General features: G+C 37.4%; 1 protein-coding gene across 7 annotated transcripts in view; it reads right to left on the bottom strand.

Annotated features, from left to right (window-relative positions):
- LOC110102247 (proteinaceous RNase P 1, chloroplastic/mitochondrial) overlaps positions 1-24399 on the bottom strand; it is a 38453-nt gene that overhangs the window by 6654 nt on the left and 7400 nt on the right. The window contains exons 2-3 of one of the 7 annotated variants that reach the window (XM_028697224.1): positions 23135-23228; positions 22823-23033 (exon numbers count right to left, since the gene is read on the bottom strand). The exons of 4 other annotated variants lie outside the window; for them this stretch is intronic. In XM_028697224.1, the coding sequence (XP_028553057.1) occupies positions 23184-23228 (45 nt within the window). In that variant the 3' untranslated portion in view covers positions 22823-23033; positions 23135-23183. Of the gene's footprint in view, positions 1-6296; positions 6529-22822; positions 23034-23134; positions 23289-24399 lie in introns of those variants that run through there. 2 more of the 7 variants (XM_028697225.1, XM_028697226.1) reach the window with 2 other exon arrangements.

Below are 24399 nucleotides of genomic sequence, written 5' to 3'. Positions count from 1 at the left end.
CACGGGAACCCAAGAGCCATCCACGGGAAACGAATGGACAAGGGGAAGGAGATGAGACAAAAATTAATGAGCTACTACTAAATTAATAAGTGAACTAAAAATATAGCTCATAATGAGCTAACTCTTAGTTCAATAAATGAACTAAAAACCAGCTCATAATGATCTAAATTCCAGCTCAAAAATTAATGATCTAGCAACCTCAAGGGAAGTCAAAACCATTTTTTTTTTTGATTTGACCCCCCTTTTGTCTACATCAAGTTCCCAAGAGTATACTGTTGGAGAATTTTTGTATCTTCAAACGGATTGCATATTTTATGATCGAGCACGGCATAAGGATAATGATATATTACCCCGAAGGATAAAAATACCATTTCTTTATGGACTCAATGATAAAATTTACAATTATTAATAGAGATTCCCCCACTCGATGTTTGGTCGAGCGGGGTTTATTTATTTCTGGGGTACAGACGTCCCATAGGGGCAAGCCCCTATGATTAATTATATCCCAAACTTTGGTTTGGAAAAACTTTTAATTAAACTAGTGGTTTTCTTTTCTTTTTGAAGTCATTTAAACATTGACTAAATTTAATTTTTGAAATCCAAGAAAGTCTTAGTTAAAGGTTTGGCAGTTGAGTTATTACAAACAGGTTTGGCAGCTGAGTTGCCTGTCATTATACAACCCAGTCAAAATTACAGACTCTACTTGTGGGGGGTTCTTCTGGCTCTTGACTTTTGAATGGACATTGAGCTTCACCTTTGACAGGTACATCCTTCTAGTCCACTTCATTCTTTTTCTCCAAACCCCTACAAGTTTGATACAATTACAATTCTATCAAATACATGTTTGAAAAGAAAAGAGACTCAAACCTGCAGTGGATTAGAAGTAGTTTATATAATAAATCATCACATTAAGAATTTTGTTTAGCACTTAGAGTGCCAGACGCATGCTTCTACTCTATTGGCCACATCTTTGGGGGATTTTAAGCAGCACCTGTCATGCAAGCAGTTTATTCTTTATGAGCGCCCCCTTTTTAGATATGGTCACCTGCAAGAAGAACATATATATTTATACACTATCCACTTAAGGGCAAGTGCCCACAACGCAGACAATCCAATAGGCAATCTCTCAATAACATCAAACACATGCGCAGAAAAAGAAAATCCTAATCCTAGCATGCTTAAGGAGCTGTGCACCTAAGTGTGTGAGGCTGGTGTAGCATGTCACGGTGTTTGGTTTTATTTTGGAATGAAGATATTTAATCTTTATACAATTGTGGTTTCACTTTAAGTTATTTAAAACTTAAAGATTTTATTTGATTTTTTAAATGTTTCATATTTAGGAGGGTTATGAAGAACTCATAAAGTAATCACTGCTTGCTTTTGGGCAAACATGTTACTTATGAATCCTAAGATACAATAGGTATCCATCTTTTGAGAGAGATGATTGATCATTGCATCAAAAGGAAACTAAATAATTTTTATGTGTTTTTGAAATTCTCTTAGTGTTTGGATAAAAGAAGTGTCTATTTAATAGGGTAAGATAGACATGCCTAAGGGGTTGCACTTAGGACTTGGTGAAATTCATCCAATAGGGTAGGATGAACTTCAACAGATTGGATAATTCCTAAGGGACATCTATGTGTTTAGTATTTTAAATGTCATAGAAGAGATCACTCAATTTTGGTTGAATGCAAATGATTACTTAGACTTGGATCGAAGAAAGGTGTCTAATATGTAACTTTTGGGCTACCTGTTGAGGGATTCTCCCTAGCTTTTGGAGCTAAGTAGATAAAGTATGAATTCAACATTTAGCTTTTGGGCTAAATATAGGAGAACTCCCTCTAGCTTTTGGAGTTAAAAAGGGGAAATCTCCTACAACTTTGGAGTTGGAGGAGAGTGAAAACCTATAGCTTTTAGGCTAGGATATTGCATCTTCTAAGGCCTTTGGAATCTATAGAAGTGACTGGAGATTAGTAGCTTTGAGGCTACAGATCAAAAGGATGTCTCCTTGAATTATTGTATTCAAGGAGTTGGGTTTGATTTGCGTAATTTGGATTAGACAAACAAAGGTGAGTCACTTATTGAATTTAGCTCAATAGGTGAGAATGATTAGTAACTTTGGGGTTACAAATCAAGAGAGATTACCAATGAACTTTTGTGTTCAATGATGGGTATTTTAGTTTGCTAGATTTAATTTAAGCAAACATAAGAGAATGATGTGTAGGTTTGGCCTACACATCAAGAATTCTTGGGATTTTCCGATGTCCAAAGAGAGAAATTCATTCACCTAGTTTGGGCTAGGAGAATGAAAGAAAATTAGGATTTGATTCACTTGTTTGATATGGGATTATTTGTTGAATTTAGTTCAACAAATAAATGATTTTTTTTTATTGAACTACTTGTTAATTTTGATTCAACAAATAGACGATTTGGAACAAGATCGATCCACTCAACAGGAGTTGAGTAAATGAGACTTTCATACAACTTTTGAGTTGTAGAAAGAAGAAAAGAAGATGCAACTTTGGGTTGCAAGCTTCTAAAATCTCTTTGAACATTTGATGTTCAAAGAGGGGAATTCATTCTCCCAACTTGGGTTTGAGAGCATGAAGATGGATTTAGAAGCTCTCCTACAATCTTGGCTTGTAGGAAAAAGAGAGGGAAATGCAACTTAGAGGTTGCAAATCATAGAAATCCTTTGAACATTTGGTTCTTAAAAGAGATGTATACATTCTCCTAATTTTGAGTTTTAGGGGAATAAGTTGATTTTTCTACAACTTTTGGGTTGTAGAAAGGGGGAAATCATGTGCAACTTAGAAATTCCACATTCATGAGTGCCCTTGAACATTTGGTGTTCAAAGGGGGATAACCATTCCCCTAAATTTAGGTTTAGGATAATGAGAGGACTTTCTACAACTCTTAAGTTGTAGAAGAGAAAAGCAACAAGCAACTTTTGAATTGCATGTTGAAAGGAATTCCTTGGACATTGAGTGTCCGAGGAGCATTCATTTGCTTAATAAGTGGCTAAGCAAATGAGGAAGACTAGAATTTGAATCCTATGTCTAGAGGATTATTCATTGGTTCGTGTTTCAACAAATAAATGATTTGATAAACTTCCTACAACTTTGAAGTTGAAGGAAGAAGATGGTTTGTTGGTTGTAGGTTCCAACAAAAGCATGGATGGCTTAGAATTTAGTTCCAAGCTATAATGATTCATATGTAAGAAGAGCATTTGGAGCCTTGGAGAGGCTCAAAAATATCACACATGAAGGGAATATTTGTTGGTTTATGTTCCAACAAAAGAGATGAAAGAACTTGGAAGTTGATTCCAAGTTGCAAATGATTCATGTGTTCTAAAACTTGGAGCTTTGAGAACGCTTCAAGCATTATGCACGCAAGAGGGTTCTCTATCTCCCCGTGAATGTTTTGGACTCATAGAAAGAGGAGATGCACATTTGAAAGGGATTTCCCTATGTCCTTTAGAGTGTTTTGGACTCAATTAGGAGGGGAGAATTGATTTCCTAAGGCTTTGGGGAAGTTTCCAAACTAATTTTGGCATGATTTAGAAACTTAGAAGTTTAGTGATCCTAGCAAGAGATCTATGAAACACGATTTTGACTCATGTTAAGGCATGAAAACACACCTAAAGTTCTAAGAACAATCCAATCAATTTTGTCATGAATGGTGATTGAAGGTTTTCTAGGAAGGTCCTAAAGATCCGTTTTGATAGGATTTGATTTATTAAAACATTGATGCGAGGTTCCAATCTCTAAGGATTTTGATCATTTCATTCAATGATTGAATTTGGAAACTCACACAAATGGAATTAGGTAAGCTTGAGTATAAAAGCTTATGGGCCTTTGAGGGTCCATGTCATATCTCAAGCCCACTTCAAGGTTAGATAAGCCCATTTGGTTAATTTCCAAATCCCAAATGTGGTGGATGTAAACTAACAATGATTATCACTTACGTGCTCTAAATTTAGTGAAAAGATTAATCATAAATTTGGTTGGTCATAGACGTTGTGGTATTATTTCCAACCAAACACATTCACATTCACTAATTTGTAGAAACTATCAATTCCTATATACAAACTCTCCAAAGTTTATATCAATTTTGCCATGACACAAAAATTGGATAGTTTGCATGCTAGTGGATCATTCACCATCATTCTTATCCATGAGAATTAAGAGATGCAAAGCATGTTGAAGTAATTCAAGAGCACATAAGGGGTGGCTTATGGGTCTTTGGAAACCCACATCTACCCCAAGTTTGCCCTACAAATTAAATGAATATACTTAGCAATCTCCCAATAATTTTAAAAGCATACAACCCTTAGAGAAAGAGACCTACACTATTTTATTTAGATCAATTTTGGCATAATCTAAATTCTAAGTAACATGCAATTGATTTGGCCAAATGCATAGTTTCCAAATTTGGGTGCTATGACGACGAAGCCTAGGTTTGTTATAGGCGACGGTTTGAACACAATATGAATGCTATTACATGCATTTGAGAGGTTGTCAGATACAAATCTGACCACCCTACGCATATGGCATGCCTCTTTGGCTCTCACAAGATAGCAAACAAACGGAAATCACCGAATTTCCGCTGTTTTACGGAGAGGACAGCGCGCATAGGTTTTGGGGAAGCAAGCAAATGAAGTTTCTAAGGGACCTATGGCTTGGGGATGTCATCCACACATCAATGGCCTTGGGGACCTTAGGTTTCACTAAGTTTTAGGATTTTACCTCACCCGGGTTGTCCTAGCGCTCCAATCCAAGTCCAAATGCTATCCAAGATGTTCCCAAGGAGGAAGACTGCTGTCCAAGCCTTTCCAGATGTCGCCGCTGCTGTCCACACTGTTCCGGAGGAGGAATTTGTTTGAGTGAATTTGTTGTCCAAGAACGCTCCAAACAGCAGTTTTCAATGTTTGGAAGGCTTCTGGAAGTGATTGCTTGATGTCCAAGCGTTCCAAATAGCAGGTTCTGCTGTTTAAAAGTCTCCTTATGCTGATTTCGTCACCAAGAGGTCGCCGGAATTGATTTGGAAGGAAGGAGAAGCCTTCCACCTCTTCCTAGGGGCAAAAGAAAAGAACTACAGCAGTTCTTTGTCCCAGATTTTGTGATAGGAAGAGGATATCAGTGACAAATTGAAGTAAACGACTGACTTTGGGGGCTTGGCACCTAAATAACACCGGCGGCTTGAAGGATCGCACCAAACCACGAGAAAAGGCAGCAGGGTGGGTCGGCAAACCTTGCTAGGGCCGCTCCTCCCTCTCTTTCTCCCAGAGACAGCAAGCAAAGGGGGGTGGAATCCCCCCTTTCCCTCTCTCCCGCACTCGCCTAGGACGGACGAACCGCACAGGAGAGCCGAAAATGGCTCTCCCTCTCCCGATCTCTTGCTCTGTCTACGACGGACCATGAACGAGCTCCACCTCTCCCCCTTTCTCCCGCTCGGGGCGGACCAAACAAAAAAAACGGGGAGCCGAATAGCTCCCCCCATCTCATTTGCATGCTCTTGGAGAACACGAGCAGCAGGCCCTTGACGCTAATTCACCCACTCAGGCTTCCCCTCGTGAGAAACGAAGGAAATGAGGGGGATTTCACATGAAATTTTAGCCCTAATTTGGAAATTTTGATTTGAAAATTTAATTTAGCCCCAATTGATAAATTAGGGCTGAAATTGAGCCCGAATCAAACTCAACTCAAACCGATTTGGGTCGGTTTGGGTCCGATTGGGTCCGATCAAGCTAATTTTGCAAAATTAAGCTTGAATCGGCACCGAATCGCGTCGAATTGAGCTCGACGACGCTTGACGGGGTTCGATTTGATTTGATTCGCTTTAAATTTAATTAAATTGAATTTAATTTAATTAAATCGGGGTTTAATTTTTGACAATTTCGCCTCGACGACATTAGATTGGGTCGATCGAGCACGATCGAGCCTAGTCGGGCTTGATCGGGGTCGGGTTGATACGAAAATATTCGTCAACATATACTTCTCATCACATCTGAAGCATTGTCCCTTCACCCTCTTCTCCTGCATCTCCCTCTCCGTCAGTCACTAGAAGTTCCCCCCACATGATGCCCATTCCAGGTCCCTTGGGTGCTAAAAGAGTGGTAGTCATCCTGTAAGAGCCACCTGAACTGCTGCCACCAGCTCCTCTGTCACGACCCGGCCCGGCTAGCCCGTTGAAAACGGGGCGGGAACAGTCGGTCGTACGAAAGAGCATATAAAACATAAATCAAATTTATTAAAGATTTAACATCAGTACATAAATGTCATCTCATATAAAATGAAAGAGCCACTAAAAAATATCAAACTCAAATATTTCAAATTGTTCATCACATACAATTGTTAAAACTTTCAAAACCAACCACATTACATAAACTCCAAACTACTACTCAAACCCCCAAACTACTAAGAAACAAACTCAAAGAGTCAAATTGAAATCATAAAATGGAACATTTCATCCTGAGGTCCCCTACGACGATACATATAAGATCGTCGAGCAGCCATCACTTCTCTCCTGAAAAAAAAAATTTAAAAGAAGAATGAGCCAACGCTCAGCAGGTAATTCATATCTCAGTTAATTTCATAAGATGCATAAATAAAACATTTTATAATTAGAAACTAATTCATAACATTTTACAAGTTAAAATTCTTACAACTTTCAATCTTACTTTTCTTTAATAATTTCATTAACATTTCATTCCTTCCATAATTTTTTTCTTTCATCTTATTCATATGCAATGCAGATGCAAAAATGCTTATGTCATATGTATACACCCATTCCAGAATTACCCTCATTAATACTGATCATGTACGCAGTCAAATTTTTGGCCATTTCCTTTACCACTGACTCTACGAGCCTCCTTTACCATTGGTTTTACAAGCCTCCTTTACCATTTGGCTTTGGCAAGCCCCATTACCATTTGTTGGGCACTTCCAGATCATTATGTACATGAAAATTTTATTCCATTTAAATCTTTTCATTTCTGTTAAATTTCCTTTCATAAGCCTCATATATTTTCATGCCCAAATGCCTTTCATATGGTTCATATGCTTTCCAATAATTAATGCATAATATAAAGACATGAACTTGCAGAATCATTGAATTTAAAATATTAATTAACAATACCTAAAATTTCATTTAAGCATAAAAATTTTAAAGCACTTATAAACTTAACTGGGTCAAAACACCTACCTTAACGTTATCAAAGTAGACTTCTACGACGTACGATGTCGCTCCGACACTTGTCACTCCTCTAAACAATCAGCACCTAACATTATTTAAAAGATTCATATCACAAAACACAACACTAAAATTTAATCTTCATTAAAGCTTAAGGCTAATTCTAAATCTAATTGTTAAACCCATCATTCTCCTTTAATAAATCCCTACGACACTTAACAATTATTTAATTAAATAAACCTAAATTTTCGGATTTAATAAATACTTAATTTTTGAAAATTCATAAATCTTTATTTTTACTAAAATAATGTTCCAAAATTAATCCTTAACATATAATTATAATTATATGTTAATTTTCGGATTAAAATAATTAGGAAAATTAAGAAAATGAAAATTTTGCTAAAAACTTGAAATTTTTCTTTAAAAACATTTCCTAAACCCATAGAAATAATTTTTGTAAAAACATCTTGAAAGAATTAAAGTTTTCGTCAAAAACCCTAATCTTTAAATCTCCAAAAATTCTTCCAAAAACATCATTTCTACCATTAAAATGTTTCCCTAATCCTTAAAGGTTTATTAAAGAGATTTTTGGAAGAAAAGCACTTTCTAGAAAACCCTAGCAATTCATTCTCAAATATCTTAAGATTTAGGAAGTTTCGTTTAAAAATAATCGTACCTGAGTGTTCCTCTCATCGTCCTATTCGATTTGACCTAAATCTCTCCCCGGAAGATCGCCGCCGGAACGCCCTCGTGGAAGCCACCGTCCGCCCGACCGTCCGCTTGTCCCGCATGATTCGGTCGTGAGTTGCAAATGGGAGATGAGGGAGGGGAGGGGTTTCGGTTTGTATAATGGGGAGAAAGGGCTTGCTAAAAGACCATGCTACCCTCACTTAAGCAAATTCGGCATAAGAGATAAGTAAGGGTATAATAGGTATTTAGAGACTTTAAATATTTTTAATTCCATAATTACGTAAAATTAGGTATGTGTTATATACCAAAACGATCAAAATTTTGCAAGAAATTTTCTAAAATTATTTCTGTTGAATTTCGTTAACGTTGAAAATTTCACTTAAACTTGTCACGGTGCTTTGAAAAGCGTGCGACGACCTATTAACGTTGTTTTCGGGTTTTACAATTCTACCCTCCTAATAAAAATTTCGTCGTCGAAATTTAAAAGAAATACTTAATAGTAAAGCCATACCTTAGCTAAACAAATGACGGTGGTTCTCCCTCATTTATAACTCTTTCTCCCAAGTGGCATCCTTCTCATAACAGTGCTTCCAAAGCACCTTAACAAAAGGAATCGCTCTGCTCTTCAACTGCTTAACCTCAAAATCAAGGATTTTCTCTGGTTCATTAACAAAAGTCAAATCAGGTTGAATGTTTACCACATCTGTACTAATCCTCTGAGCCTCATCTGAAATATATTTCCTTAAGGAGAAAATATGAAATATATTATGCACTCCACTCATGTGTGCGGGTAGAATCAACTTATATGCTACCTTTCCAATTCTTTCTGAAATCTCAAAAGGACCTACAAATCTGGGACTTAGTTTTCCTGCTTTGCCAAATCATTTTACTCCCTTCATCGGACTGATTTTAAGGAACACAAACTCTCCCACATCAAACTCAACTGATCCGTGCTTGGCATCATAGTATTTCTTCTGTCTGTCCTGCACTGCCCTTAATCTATCTCTAATCAATCTGATCTTTTTTGTAGCATCATCAACCAAATCAGCACCAATTATCTTCCTTTCTCCTATCTTAGCCTAATTTAAAGGTGTCCTACACCTTCTCCCATACAAAGCCTTGTATGGAGCCATACGGATACTTGCTTGGAAACTGTTGCTATAGGCAAATTCAATCAAAGGTATATATGTCTCCCATTTACCACCAAAATCCAGAACACATAACCTGAGCAAATCTTCTAAGGTCTGGATGGTTCTTTATGACTGCCCATATGTCTGAGGGTGGAAAGCTATGTTAAAGGTAAGTCTGATACCCAAAGCTTCCTGAACTTTCTTCCAAAATCTATAAGTAAATCTCTCATCTCGGTCTAAAGCTATAGTCTTAGGTACCCCATGCAATCTGACAATCTGATCAACATACAGACTTGCCAATTTTTCAACTGGATCAGACTGTTTGATAGGTATAAAGTGTGCAGACTTAGTCAACCTATCAATAATCACCCATAAAGTATCACATCCTCTTCTGGATCTGGGTAAACCAACCACGAAATCCATAGCAATGTCTTCCTATTTCCACTCTGGTATGGGTAAGGGCTGTAGATATCCTCCTGGCTTCTAATGTTCAGCTTTAACCATCTGACATGAAATACATTTGGATATTGTATCTGCTACACTTCTCTTCATTCCTGGCCACCAAAACACCTCCTTCAAACCCTGATACATCTTATTACTGTCTGGATGAATGATGTAACTGGAGTAGTGAGCTTCTTGAAGGACTTCTTTCCTCAAATCATCCACATCTGGAATGCACAATCTGCCCTTATATCGAAGCAATCCTTCACCATCAAACTCAAAATCTTCAATATGTCCCACACTAACCATATCCAGTATCTTCTTAAAATCTACATCAAGTGGCAAAGCTTCTCGTACCCTTTCTGGAAAGGTTGACATAATTGTAGTCTAATTCAACCTTATAATTTCTGCATCACTGGGCTGAACCACTGAAATCTCCAACTTCTCCAAATCCCTGATCAACTCCTGCTGCTGTGTAATCATCCAGTTTGCACTACCTGAATTCTTTCTGCTCAAAGCATCAGCAACCACATTTACTTTGCTCGAGTGATATTGAATATCCAACTCATAATCTTTAATGAGTTCTAGTCATCTCCTCTGCCTTAGATTCAGTTCCTTCTGGGTGAAGATATACTTCAAACTCTGGTGGTCAGTAATAACTTCGCACCGCACTCCGTACAAGTAATGCCTCCAGATCTTCAAGGCAAAAACTACTGCAGCTAACTCCAGATCGTAGGTTTGATAATTTCTTTCATGATTCCTCAATTGCCTAGAAGCATAGGCAATGACTCTTCCATTCTGCATCAGTATACAACCCAACTCTTTATGTGAGGCACACTATAAAGCTGAAACCCATCTGTCCCTGAGGGAATAGTCATCACTGGAGCACTTATCAAATACTGCTTCAACCTCTTAAAAGCTTCCTCACACTGAGCTGTCCAATCAAACTTGATGCATGCAAAGGGGGGGTCAAAACAAAATGAATATTTTGGGTTTTGACTTATTTTGGGCTTGCTAGCTCATTAATATTTTGAGCTAAAAGTTAGCTCATTATGAGCTATTTTTTAGTTCATTTATGGAACTAAAGAATTAGCTCATTGATTCTTGAATTTGTCTTTTCTCCTTCCTCCTTTTCTCTTGCCCTTTCATGTTCCTTTTCTCTTGGGCTGCTGTAGTTTTTCTACTGGTTTTCTCTCCCACGGTTTATTGCTGCCTGTTTGGTTGCTGTTGACCCCTCGATTCTCTACCCCCTTTACTGTCGTGACTTCCCCCCTTTTTACCGAGAAATTATCTCCTGCTGGACCTGAGAATTGTCTACTGGTTTCCTGTGCTTGGCTACTGGAACCGTGGCTTTCCCTTGTGGTTTGCTGTGTCGTTTGGAATTTCTGTACAAAAACAGTTGGCTTTTCAACTCCCCATTTATGTGTGAAATTGAAGAGGTTTTGGGGCTGTTTTGGGACAGATTTTTTGACAGAATTTGGACAGTTTTTGGGATTGATTTGGTGGCTGTTTGGGGAGAATTCCAAGAGTTTTTTACTATTTTTCTGTGTCGTTTTCTACTGCAGTTTTTAGGTGTCTTTTAGCCTTCTTGGTGTCTTTTAACCTTTCATATTCCCTAATATTTGGGCTGTTTGGCTGCCCTTTTTGTGCCTATAAATAGTGTTGTTTGTGGCTGTTTTACAGAGTCTTATGTGAGTTATTTTTGGAATAGAAACCTGCGGGTTTGTTGTTTGGAAAAGCTTGCGAGCTTTGTCCAACTATCCTCCTTCCCTCTTTGAGAAAGCTTGCGAGCTTGTCTCCACTTCGTCTTGGCTTCTAACCTCTTCTTCTATCTGCAAGTGCCACCTCACCTGTATCCTTCTTCTCTTGGAAAGCAAGTTTAGGATGTTTTGTTTTGAAGTCAAAGTTTATATGAGTCCTTGTTTGTAAGTCATTTTATAATATTAAAGTTGTGTTTTGTTTTTGTTTAATTTGTCTATTTTTTATGAGTTCATGTCATTTTCTATTTCTTAGAAAGGTCTTGTTTTTGTGATCAAAAATTTGGACCCAAATTTTTGATTGCATCAAAATTTCACTGCTTTCTGAGTCAATCTGGATAGTGGCATAGCTATCTGTGAAAATCCTTCAACAAACCTCCGGTAGTAGCCTGCCAATCCCAAAAAGCTCCTAACCTCAGTCACTGTAGCAAGTCTTGGTCAGTCTGCTATTGCTTGCACCTTATGCTGATCCACAGATATCTTCCCATTAGTGATCACATGCCCCAAAAATTTCACTCTTCAACCAAAATTCACACTTTGAGAACTTAGCATACAAGTCATTATCTTTTAAGGTATACAATACTAACCTTAAATGATTTGCATGCATCTTTTCATCTGGGGAGTAAACAAGTATGTCATCTATAAATACTATCACGAATAGATCTAAAGAAGGCTTAAAGATTCTATTCATGAGATCCATAAACACTGCAGGGGCATTTGTCAAATCAAAGGGCATCACTACAAACTCATAATGCCCATATCTGGTACTGAAAGCAGTCTTTGAAATGTCTTCCTCTCTAATCCTGAGCTGGTGATACCCTGACCTCAAATCAATCTTGGAAAACACTAAAGCACCTTCCAACTGATCAAACAAGTCATCTATTATTGGAAGAGGATATTTGTTCTTCACTGTCAATTTGTTCAACTCTCTGTAATCTATATAAAGCCTTAGGCTTCCATCCTTCTTCACAAACAGTACAGGAGCACCCCAAGGGGAGATACTAGGCCTGATGAAACCCTTCTCAAGTAGCTCTTGCAGTTGCTCCTTCAACTCCTTGAGCTCTTTAATTGCCATTCTGTAAGGAGCCTTAGCAAAAGGTTCAACTCCTGCCACTAATTCAACAGAGAAGTCTATTTCTCTACTTGGAGGTAAGTCAGGTAAATCATCAGAAAACACCTCTGGAAATTCTTGAATAATTGGGATGTCCTTCAGCTCTCTTTCTTCTTTCTTCTCCTCCTTAACATAGTCCAAGAAGCCTTCACAACCTTTCTTCAACATCTGAAAAGCCTTCAAGGATGATACAATCACTGCAGTTACCCCTTTATCCCCTTGAAATTTGAACTTCTCCTCTCCTGGCATATAGAACTTAACCTCCTTTTTGTTACAATCTATAGTCACGAAATGACAAGATAATCAATCCATGCCTAAGATTGCTTCAAATTCAGATAGAGGTAAGACAATCAGATCAGCCTCAAAGTTCTTATCACAAATCCTCAAATTCACTAGACATCTCTGCTTAGCTTCCAAATGATTTCCATTAGGCATCAAAACTGATAGTGAATTAATCATAACTGTAGGAAGCAATTTAGCAGATCTAACAAACTCTTCTGAAATAAAGGAGTGTGACGCTCCAGTATCAAACAGAATTCTAACGGGTCTATCGCACATAAAGATTGTCCCTAAACATGAAGAGTTACATAATTTATTTACATAACATGTCATTCATTAATTGTTCCTTTCATTTTCATTCATTGTTCATTTCATATTCATAATAAAAAATTATTGCAATAAATTTAATTACGTACCTATAACCACATCAGGAGACCCCTTAGCTTCTTGCTGGGACAATCCATAGACTCGAGGCTGAACATTCTGACGAGTCTGACCTTGAGAAGGCACATAAGCTGTAGACTCCACAGCTCTTGGTCTACCAGCTGTCCTCTGAGTATTGTTGCCTGACCTCACCTCTGTAACAGATCTCTGACCCAAAAGAGGACAAGACTTCGTCATGTGCCCAAGATGATGGCACCAGTAACAAGTATTAGTGCCTAAGAGGCACTCTCCCTTATGCACTCGCCCACACTTACTACACAAAGTAGCAGTTGAAGCACTGCTATCAGAACCACTGGATCTGGGTTTCTTCCAAGTAGAAACCCCTGATTGAGAAGACTGAGTCATCTGGGAAGGCTTTGACCTACCTTCCATCTTCCTCTTCTAAAAATCTTTCCTCTTCTGAGTTGCTTGCATGTCCATCTCGATCCTTATGGCTCTTTCCACCAAAGTGGGATAATCCTCAATTCCAAAAGGCACAAGAGGCTGTCTTATCGCATCCTTTAACCCATTCAGAAAGCGATGGCACTTTTCCTCAGCATTGAAAATTAGGTGAGGGGCATACCTGGATAACATTGTAAACTCTGCCTCATACTGAGAAACAGATCGATCTCCCTGAATCAATGTGTTGAACTTATGCTGCATCTATCTCCAGGCTGACATAGGTACATATCAGTCTCTAAATACATTCACAAATTCTTCCCATGAGACTTGGTTGCTTGGTCTTCCTCCAAAGGTTTCTTCCAACGGACTCCACCACCTTTCAGCCTCTGCATCAAAGGCATAAGCAGCCAATGTAACTCTCCTATCCTCATGGCAAGACATGTCCTCCAGTATCTTCTCAATCCGCATCAGCCAGTCCTCAGCTTCTATAGGCCCGCCACCTAAAAACAGCGGAGGCTTCATATCCTGAAACAGCTTCAGGTTCTTATCCATAGGTCGGCCTCCACTTCCACTGCCACTACTTTGATTTTAAGAAGTCCTAATCATCTGAGTCATCGCTTCCATCATTTGAGCGAATAACTCCATAGTATTGTTCCTCTGAGGTTCAGCTACTTCTAGTAGCTCCCTTCCTTCCTCCATATTAATATCATCAATGGCATTCTGCTCAGAATCTATGTTCCTGAGATAAAACACATCAATCATAAGGCAAAAATAATCATAAAATTACACTTCCTACACATTCTAAGACTCAATCAATTATCCTATAGGCTCGTTCATTGATCATTAATAAACCTTTGCTCTGATACCACTCTTGTCACGACCCGGCCTAGCTAGCCCGTTGAAAACGGGGCGAGAACAGTCGGTCGTACGGAAGAGCATATAAAACATAAATCAATTCATTAAAGATTTAACATCAGTATATAAATGTCATCCCATATTAAATGAAAGAGCCACTAAAAAAATATCAAACTCAAATATTTCAAATTGTTCATCACATATAATTGTTAAAACTTACAAAACCAACCACATAACATGAGCTCTCACAATTACATAAACTCCAAACTACTACTCAAACCCATAAACTACTAAGAAACAAACTCAAAGACTCAAATTAAAATCATAAAAAGGAACCTTTCATCCTAAGGTCCCCTACGACGATACGTATAAGATCGTCGAGCAGTCATCACTTCTCTCCTGAAAAAGATTTTTTTTTTAAAGAAGAATGAGCCAACGCTCAACAGGTAATTCATATCTCAATTAATTTCATAAGATGCATAAATAAAACATTTTATAATTAGAAACTAATTCATAACAGTTTACAAGTCAAAATTCTTAAAACTTTCAATCTTTTCTTTAATCATTTCATTAACTTTTCATTCCTTTCATAATTCTTTTTTTTTCATCTTATTCATATGCAATGCAGATGCAAAAATGCTTATGTCATATGTATACACCCATCCCGGAAGTACCCTCATTCGTACTGATCAGGTACGCAGTCAAATTTTTTGTCATTTCCTTTAGCATTGGCTCTACGAGCCTCCTTTACCTTTGGCTTTACAAGCCTCCTTTATCATTTGGCTTTGGCAAGCCCCATTACAATTTGTTGGGCACTTCCGGATCAACATACACATAAAAACTTTATTCCATTTAAATTTTTTCATTTCTGTTAAATTTTCTTTCATAAGCCTCATATATTTTCATGCTCAAATGCTTTTCAAATGGTTCATATGCTTTCCAACAATTAATGCATAATATAAAAACATAAACTTGCAGAATCATTGAATTTAAAACATTAATTAACAATAAAAATAAATACATGAAATTTCATTTAAGCATAAAAATTTTAAAGCACTTAGAAACTTAACTGGGGTCTGAACACTTACCTTAACATTATCAAAGTAGACTTCTACGACGTACGACGTCGCTCCTTTAAACAATCAGCACCTAACATTATTTTAAAGATTCATATTACAAAACACAACACTAAAATTTAATCTTTATTAAAGCTTAAGGCTAATTCTAAATCTAATTGCTAAACCCATCATTCTCCTTTAATAAATCCCTACGACACTTAATAATTATTTAATTAAATAAACCTAAATTTTCAAATTTAATAAATACTTAATTTTTGAAAACACATAAATCTTCATTTTTTACTAAAAAAAAGTTCCAAAATTAATCCTTAACATATAATTATATTTTTGGATTAAAATAATTAGGAAAATAAAAAAAATGAAAATTCCGCTAAAAACTTAAAATTTTTTTTTTAAAACATTTCCTAAACCCTTAGGAATAATTTTTGTAAAAACATCTTGAAGGAATTAAAGTTTTCGTCAAAAACCCTATTCTTTAAATCTCCAAAAATTCTTCCAAAAACATCATTTCTACCATTAAAATGTATCCCTAATCATTTCTTAAGGGTTCCTTAAAGAGATTTTTGGAAGAAAAGCACTTTCTAGAAAACCCTAGAAATTCATTCTCAAATATCTTGAGATTTAGGAAGTTTCGTTTAAAAATAATCGTACCTGAGTGTTCCTCTCATCGTCCTCTTCGATTTGACCTAAATCTCTCCCCGGAAGATCGCCGCCGGAACGCCCTCGCGGAAGCCACCGTCCGCCCGACCGTCCGCTCATCCCGCTTGATTCGGTCATGAGTTGCGAATGGGAGATGAGGGAGGGGTTTCGGTTTGTATAATGGGGAGAAAAGGCTTGCTAAAAGACCATGCTACCCTCACTTAAGCAAATTCGGCATAAGAGATAAGTAAGGGTATAATAGGTATTTAGAGACTTTAAATATTTTTAACTTCATAATTTGATAAAATTAGGTATATGTGTTATGTACCAAAACGATCAGAATTTCACAATGAATTTTCTAAAATTATTTCTGTTGAATTTCATTAACGTTGAAAATTTCACTTAAACTCGTCGCGGTGCTTTGAAAAGCATGCGACGACCTATTAACGTCGTTTTTGGGTTTTACATCCTCTCTCTTGGTACTTCTGATCCTCCACTAGCTGTGCCAGCTCCATTGCCCCTCTCAAATCACGAAGCCTCATGACCCTCATTATGGCCCTGATCTCTGATTTGAATCTCTTCATGAAATTACCCTACGAAACAGTCTCTGGTAGTCGACTGGCCAAGTACTCAAATCTCTCGCACTAATCTTCCACTGATCCTTCTTGCACTAGTACAAAGAATTGCTCATAGAAGTCCCCTCCCCTACCGGTTTGAAAATGTTCCAACAAGCATTCCTTGAATTCACTCTAACTCCGTATTGGTCTCCTCATGTCTCTCCACTGGTACCAAGACAACGCCTTCATTTCCAAACATAAGCCCGCTGCCATCAATTTATCCTCCTCCTTCAACCCATTAATGGTGAAATACATCCACACCTTATAAATCCACCCAAGTGCATCCTCTCCTTCAAAAATAAGCATCTTCAGCTTTCGTACCTTCAGATCTCTCCCGTTTCCACATATTTCTTCATAATTTTCCCTTTCCCAAGTATTTGGCCCTCCCCAAGTCTCCCGATCTTCCCTTCCACGCTCATACCCAAACCCTCTTTGCTTTCTCCTATACTTCCTTCAAAATCAACATCATTCCTACCATAATCCCACTTTTTTTCTCCCAAGCAGCACCATATGGCTCATGCCCCCCCCCATAAACATGCCTCTCTTCATACCTTCCAACTTTCTCCTCTATGATCTCCACATCGTTTTCCTCCTACGAATTTCAAAATTCGTTTTTCTTCGAACCGGACCCATTCCCTCTGATGCAGCCAATTGATTTTGATTTTCTAATATCTTCTTTACGATCTCATGAAGATTTGAAACCTTGTCTTACACAGGTGAAATTCTATCCTCCATCATTGCTTTCATTTGGCTCATCTCTCCTTTGAGGCGTTCCTCCAAAGCACCATTTCTTGGTTGCCATCGATAGTCGGATTTTTGTTGTGCTAAAAAATCTAATCTCGATTCCAAAAATAGCAATAAAGCCCACTTCCGGCTAAAAATCAGTTGTTGATTTTCTCAAGAAAATCCCCTAAACAGTCTCAAAATTTGCTCTAATACCAATTTGTTAGGAAATACTTGAAAATCTTGAGCACAACCTAACAAATTGGTATCTAATTATATAACTTCCTCTTCTTCTATTATCGTTTTTTTTTAATCCTCAAGGGTGGTCGCCTATATAGGTTACCAGGTGAGCTAGGTTTGCTCTTTAGGGATTTGTTTTTATTCTAGAGTATATGGATTTGAATTTACTAATCTTTGCATTTACCTTGAAGATATATTTTAGCAATACCTCGTCTCATACCTCATACTCATTTTTATTTAACTTACTATCAGCTACAAGTCAAAATAGGACACTAGTTAGATGGCGCCTATTCCCGCATTAAACTTCAGTCAAATGAGTAAGGCTTGATACTCAACTTGATTCTTTGTGACTAGAAACTTTATGCTCGTTTTTTGGATTACTATTATGCTTATGGGGCTTTTGAGGACACTTATCCCTATTCCCTATTTTCCTGAGGTTTTGTCAACATAAATAGTGTAAGATTGACTTTACATGCCTACTACTTCGTGGTCATCTTTGGGGCTGTTTAAGTCAACTATGAAATCTACAAGTGTCTAGGCTTTAATAGCCATTATGGGTATGCATGAGATCTGAAACTTGCTTAACTCCACCACCTACTTGAGTAATCTACCAGAGTGATTCAGCTTAGCGAGCACAACTTTGAGCGGGTGATCAGTGACAACTTAAATTGAGTGTGCATGGATGTACGAACGTAGCCGATGAGTAGGAGTTATAAGAGCTCATATGAGTTTTCCCATAATTGGCTATCGACATAGTAGATTGGCAATTATTTCCTACCTTCCTCGTTAGCGAGCACTAATCTTATCACATCCATGCAGACTACAAGGTATAATCATAAGTCTTCACTTGCTCATAAACTATGAAGTAGTGGAAGCAATGAGAGAAGAAACATTGCTATTGAAAAGCAGTTTCACACTCCTCACCTCAGTTGAATTTCTTTGCAATCCTTAGCACTTAAAAAAAAAGGAAAGAACCATGTGCTCGATCTAGAGATGAAGTGATTAAGTAATAAGACTCGTCCAATAAATCATTACACATCCTTGGGAGTCCTCGGTGATGAAATCTCCAAAATCGCCTTAACTTTGTCTAAATGGACTTTCATATTCCTGGTTGTAAGTAAAAATCCGAGGTACTTTCCTGAACCTGCACTAAAAATACATTTAAACAATTCAGCCACAAATTATACCTTTTGACTGTAGCGAAAGTCTCTTCTAGTTTAGAATATATTGATAAAGTGACTTGTTCATCACCAACAAGTTATCCACATACACTTCAATGTTCTTGCCTTCTGCTCCCTAAAAACATGATCCATTGTCTTTCGATAGGTCATCCTAGCTTTCTTGAGCACAAACGGCATGGCCTTTGTCATACAAGCCTTCCTCTATCATGAAGAAAGTTTGTTCACAATCGTCCGGGTGTATTCAAATTTGTTGGAATTCCGAGAAAGCATCTAGGTAACTCCTCATTGAGAATCTAACTACTAAGTCCACCAACGAGTCGATTCTTAAAAGTGGATATCTATCTTTCAAGCATACGAAGTCAAGATTCGTGAAATCAACACACATTCTCCATTTGCTAATCGCCTATTATACCATAACCACATTGAAAAACTAGTGTGGGTAGTGCACTTCTTTGATGAAGGCGTGAAGCTAGCATCGAGTAACTTCTTCATATCTTGCTTTATTAACTCGAGGTGTGTAGCGGCAATCTTTCCTTATCTTCAATTTAATTGGCCTAGCTCACCACTTCATATTTAACCTATGGCAGAGGACTTATTCATCAAAGCCCGACATCTATGTCATTGTCCAAACAAAGACATCTAAGTCGTCCACGAGAGCTTAGATAAGTTTGTCTCAATGTTCTTGACTGAAAGATGTGCTTATTCTTAGTGTCTTTTCTAGGTCCCATATTGTAACTTGAGCTTCCATTACCTCAGTTGTCTTCATCCCTACTCCTTGCTTAGCCTCAAACTATAGCACCTCCTCCAAAGATGTCACCACCTTCCTCATTAGGGATGCAAATTAACCAAGCGTTCGATGAGCTACTCGTTGCCCGGTTCGATTAAAGCTCATCCATGATCATTTAATTAATTAAACAAACACATTTGCACATTTTTTTTAATACTCGATCCTTAAATAAACAAGATTGAACACATTCAACACATTTATGTTCATGAACAACGTCATTTAAATCTCGTGAACAAGCTCGACATTAAGCTCAATACGAAGCTCAATAAGAAACTTGATAAGAAGCTTTTCTTTTATTTTATACCTTCAATAGAATGAATTTGTTCATGTTTGCTAGATTATTTATTTAAAATGTTCATGAGCAAATATAAGATGAATTATAGATCATTTGTTCGTGAACGAGCTCATTTGGTAGCTTAAAAATGCTAATTAGTTATGTTCATAAATGCGATCAATTGATAGCTCAAGAATACTCATTAGATATATTCGTGAACGAGCTTGTTTGATAGTTTAAAAACTTTGCTAAATATGTTCATGAACATGCTCGATATAATTGTTTGTTAGAAGGCTCGATAAGGCTCGTTTCTTATGTTAATGAAAATCTAGAACTAAAGCTCATTTATAGCTCGATAAGGCTCGTTTGTTTAAAGCTCGATAAGCATAAAATGAACCGAACATGAACCAAATATGAACATCCATTAATTTAAACGAACCAAGCTTGAACAAAAACAAAAAAGCTCAAGTTGAGCTCGAACCAAACTTGAACAAGGTGATAATAAACGAACTCAAACATGAACACGCATATACTCTGCTCGGCTCGGCTGGATTCATTTTTAGCCCTATTCACCATGGCCTTCAAGTAGCACAAGTATGAATGAGTGAGGTCTCCCTTTAATGTGATCTTTCGACAGCCTACGGAGAGCTTAATTGCTACATGATAGGTTGAGATGATCGCATTGAATGTGTTCAACAAAGGTTGCTTGAATATGGCATTGTAAGTGGTTGGCATCTCCATGATTATAAAGTCTATCATGGCGGTGTATTAATGGTTGCCCTCGCCCCATGTGCCAGGTAGGGAAATCATGGCTTCATTGTCCCTACACTCACAAGAAAGCCAAAGAGAGGACCTAAAAATGAGGGTGAGTTAAGAGGCAAGAAGATTAATTTTTCAAAAAATAGATTTAAAGATAAAATTAACAAAATGCTCTATGTCAATTTAGACACTCCTGGTCTAATAGTTAACGATCAAAACGGCGGCGACCACAGCATCGTTGAAGGGATTCCTTCTTTTTTTTCTTTCTGTTCTATGCAGAAGTTGATCAGGGCAATCTCAACTACTAGTGTCCATAAGATGTTGGACAATTTAACTTCACTTGTCCTCAACCTTTTGGAGATGGCTACTATAGATGACATAATTCGTTCTCAACCTAGATGGCAAGTGCAACTTCTACAGTATGAAGTGAGCAAACAGGAATAGGATTATTCCCATTGCTCACCATGGAAGCCTTCCTTGAGCGCCAACCAAAGTCGGCAAATACGAACTCTTTCAAATTTCCAACCTTGATGAGGTCCTCGACATGTTTGCGATGGTCTCGGCAATCCTCAATGTCATGTTCATAATCTCTATGGAAGGCAAAGCATCATGAGGCATCCCTCATATGCGCATTTGTCTTCATAGGTGGAGAGCGCATAAAGAATTCTTTGTTCCGGATTGCCTCTATGAGCTCAACTGTTAATACCCACAAGGGAGTGGCTGTGAGATAGATAGGGTCATGGTGTGTACCTTTTATATGAAGAGGGCAAGTGGCGCATGGCACTTCTTCCATTCTAGGTGTGAGTGGGCCAACTATCCTAAGCAATATTGCTTGTAGGGATGCACTTAGGTAATTTAGACAACGTGAAGCACGCATCATGGGTAACCTTGGGAAACTTCTTTCACACTCCCAACCATGGGGATGATCATTCCTTGTACTAAGCCTCTAGGGCAAGTGGATGAGAAGGATTCAATTACTCAATTGTACTTGGCATTGGCCTAGGTGTTGGCGAGTTCAAGCAACCCAACAAACATCTTTGGCTATTATAGCCCAGTACAAAGCAGAACTGACCTTCTCGCAATCCTTAAGCTAGAACATTATGGGCGACGACTGGCTATATGTCCCTTTATTCCAGCAACTCTCTTTGAAATCTCACAATGAAGCTACAAAGCAACTTGCCCAACTACTCGCGTGTCTTTAGGAGAGCTTCCAAATTCTTTTGAGGCTTTTCGGCACTTACAAATTGTGTGTTTAACATTTTTTTTAAACTCGACAAATAAGTGATCATTCCTACAAGCAGACAAGTGAATCACTAAAGTGTTGTCTCTATAAAGATAGTAAAGAAAACTCAACAATAAAAAGCATCATTTACGTCAAGCAACAGCGTCATGAATTCAAAGTTAGCGCCATGATCAGCAGGGTCAGTTCTTCCCCAGTAAGATTCTAGGTTCGACATCTTATATTTTAGAGACAACCTTTTCACTGCTATCTCCTTCGAGAAGTGTTAGTCAATTCAAGTGCTTCTCTCCTTAGTAGCCGTGGACGATTGTACTCTTCATAGCTAATGGAGGTCTGAGTGGGATCAACGTTGGGCTTTAAGGAGAGCAGTCGGGTCCCTAATCTCCTATAGCAAATAGTCGAGTCATAAGATCCTTCTAGTGCACTTTCTCGTAATGAAAGCCTCAATAATCCTCCCAAGGTATCCAAGATCATCTTCGTGAGTTTTTTTTTTCTATTTCCATGATATTGCGAGAAGTTGTGTAGTTTGGAGCACCCATGTTCATGGATTGTTTTGGGTTCTACTACTCTACTAAATATGTTTATCTTCTAATCACTAGCATCAATCTACACTCACCATAACTTTCAAGGTGTTGGATCAAAATATATCCATAGATTACACTCGATCTTACTAGTAAACAACACCAAAAGATAAGAACCTCATAACTTAGAGTAAGCATGAAAAAGAGAGGATAGAATTTAGACAATCTAGGAAAAGATTAAGAAACTCCTAAGAATGCTCCAATAGATCAATGATGTTCAAAAAGATCCAAAATGTGCATTTTAAATTTTATTTATAGGATTCTGAGAGCTACAGAGAAAGCTACATCCAAAAAGGTAAAAAAAAAAGTACATTATTAATTATGGCCCACTGTAAACCATACATGATATATACCATGGCCTGATTAGCCCCCATATAGCTCTTCATCCTCAGCCTACCAGGACAATTATGAATATACATATAACACCAATTTTCCTTTTTTATTGTGAAATATCTCAAGAAGGTAAAACATAGCAATGATAACAAAATAAGGCTTCCTCTATACTGATCCTGAGATCAGTGACATTTTAGAATGTTTATTGCATCATGAAGAAAGTCTTGTTAGAGCATCTCCAACCAAATCGAACGTCATTTGGCTATTGTATGTTTGTTGTTTCCGCGAGTTTCCCCACCTGAACACAAAACATAAAAGCATTTTACGTTTTCTCTCTGTTGTGCGCAGTGGGAAAAACACAAAAATGGCGTTTGATTTGTCGTTCAGTTGGACACTCACAGGTACTGTGAACCGGAGAATACCATTCGGTTGGAGATGGCCTTACTCATTAAGCTAAATGAAAGAAATCGGAAATGGATCTCACATCAACAAGCTTTAACCAAGTTGTACATGTACAAAAAAATTATGGATTAATAGGTGCTTCACCCATTTTCTGAAACAAATGAAAGTACAAACCCATTAGATCAAAAGAGCATTTCAAGAGACTTTTTATAAATCTATAATCTAGTGGCACTGTAACAAAACACCAACAGGCACTCGTATATATAAAAAATAATAATAATAAATTTAAAAGAGAGCCAATCCCCACTGGCACACTTCCATCTTTGGTAAGCAACCTATTTCATCAATTCCAAAGACAATAAATTTGTTGACTTGAAAAAGAAATTTTCTTCTACAAAATGGAACGTAAATAAGATAATTTGTCATGTAAATCCAGCTTCCACTAGAATTTTAATGAATATACCGAACCTTCAGACATCAATTCAATCTAATGGCAAATAAGAATCTCATGCGTAAATATTAAACAAATGAACAAAATTGTAATAGTGCACCAACTATTACCATAATCAACTAAAGGAAATGACATGTAAGATGCAAAATCAGTTGGAACCTGAAAGCCGGCAAAATCCGCCTAGACCTCCTTAAAAGAGAGCATTTCAAGAGACTTTTTATAAACCTATAATCTAGTGGCACTGTAACAAAACGCCAACAGGCACTCCTATATATAAAAAATAATAATAATAAATTTAAAAGAGAGCCAATCCCCACTGGCACACTTCCATCTTTGGTAAGCAACCTATTTCATCAATTCCAAAGACAATAAATTTGTTGACTTGAAAAAGAAATTTTCTTCTACAAAATGGAACGTAAATAAGATAATTTGTCATGTAAATCCAGCTTCCACTAGAATTTTAATGAATATACCGAACCTTCAGACATCAATTCAATCTAATGGCAAATAAGAATCTCATGCGTAAATATTAAACAAATGAACAAAATTGTAATAGTGCACCAACTATTACCATAATCAACTAAAGGAAATGACATGTAAGATGCAAAATCAGTTGGAACCTGAAAGCCGGCAAAATCCGCCTAGACCTCCTTAAAAGAGAGCATTTCAAGAGACTTTTTATAAACCTATAATCTAGTGGCACTGTAACAAAACGCCAACAGGCACTCCTATATATAAAAAATAATAATAATAAATTTAAAAGAGAGCCAATCCCCACTGGCACACTTCCATCTTTGGTAAGCAACCTATT

The sequence above is a fragment of the Dendrobium catenatum genome, unplaced genomic scaffold, assembly GCF_001605985.2.
Source record: "Dendrobium catenatum unplaced genomic scaffold, ASM160598v2 fragScaff_scaffold_903, whole genome shotgun sequence".
NCBI lineage: Eukaryota > Viridiplantae > Streptophyta > Magnoliopsida > Asparagales > Orchidaceae > Dendrobium > Dendrobium catenatum.
Note: the sequence above shows the minus strand (reverse complement) of the source record. Positions and strands in the feature narration are given on the sequence as shown.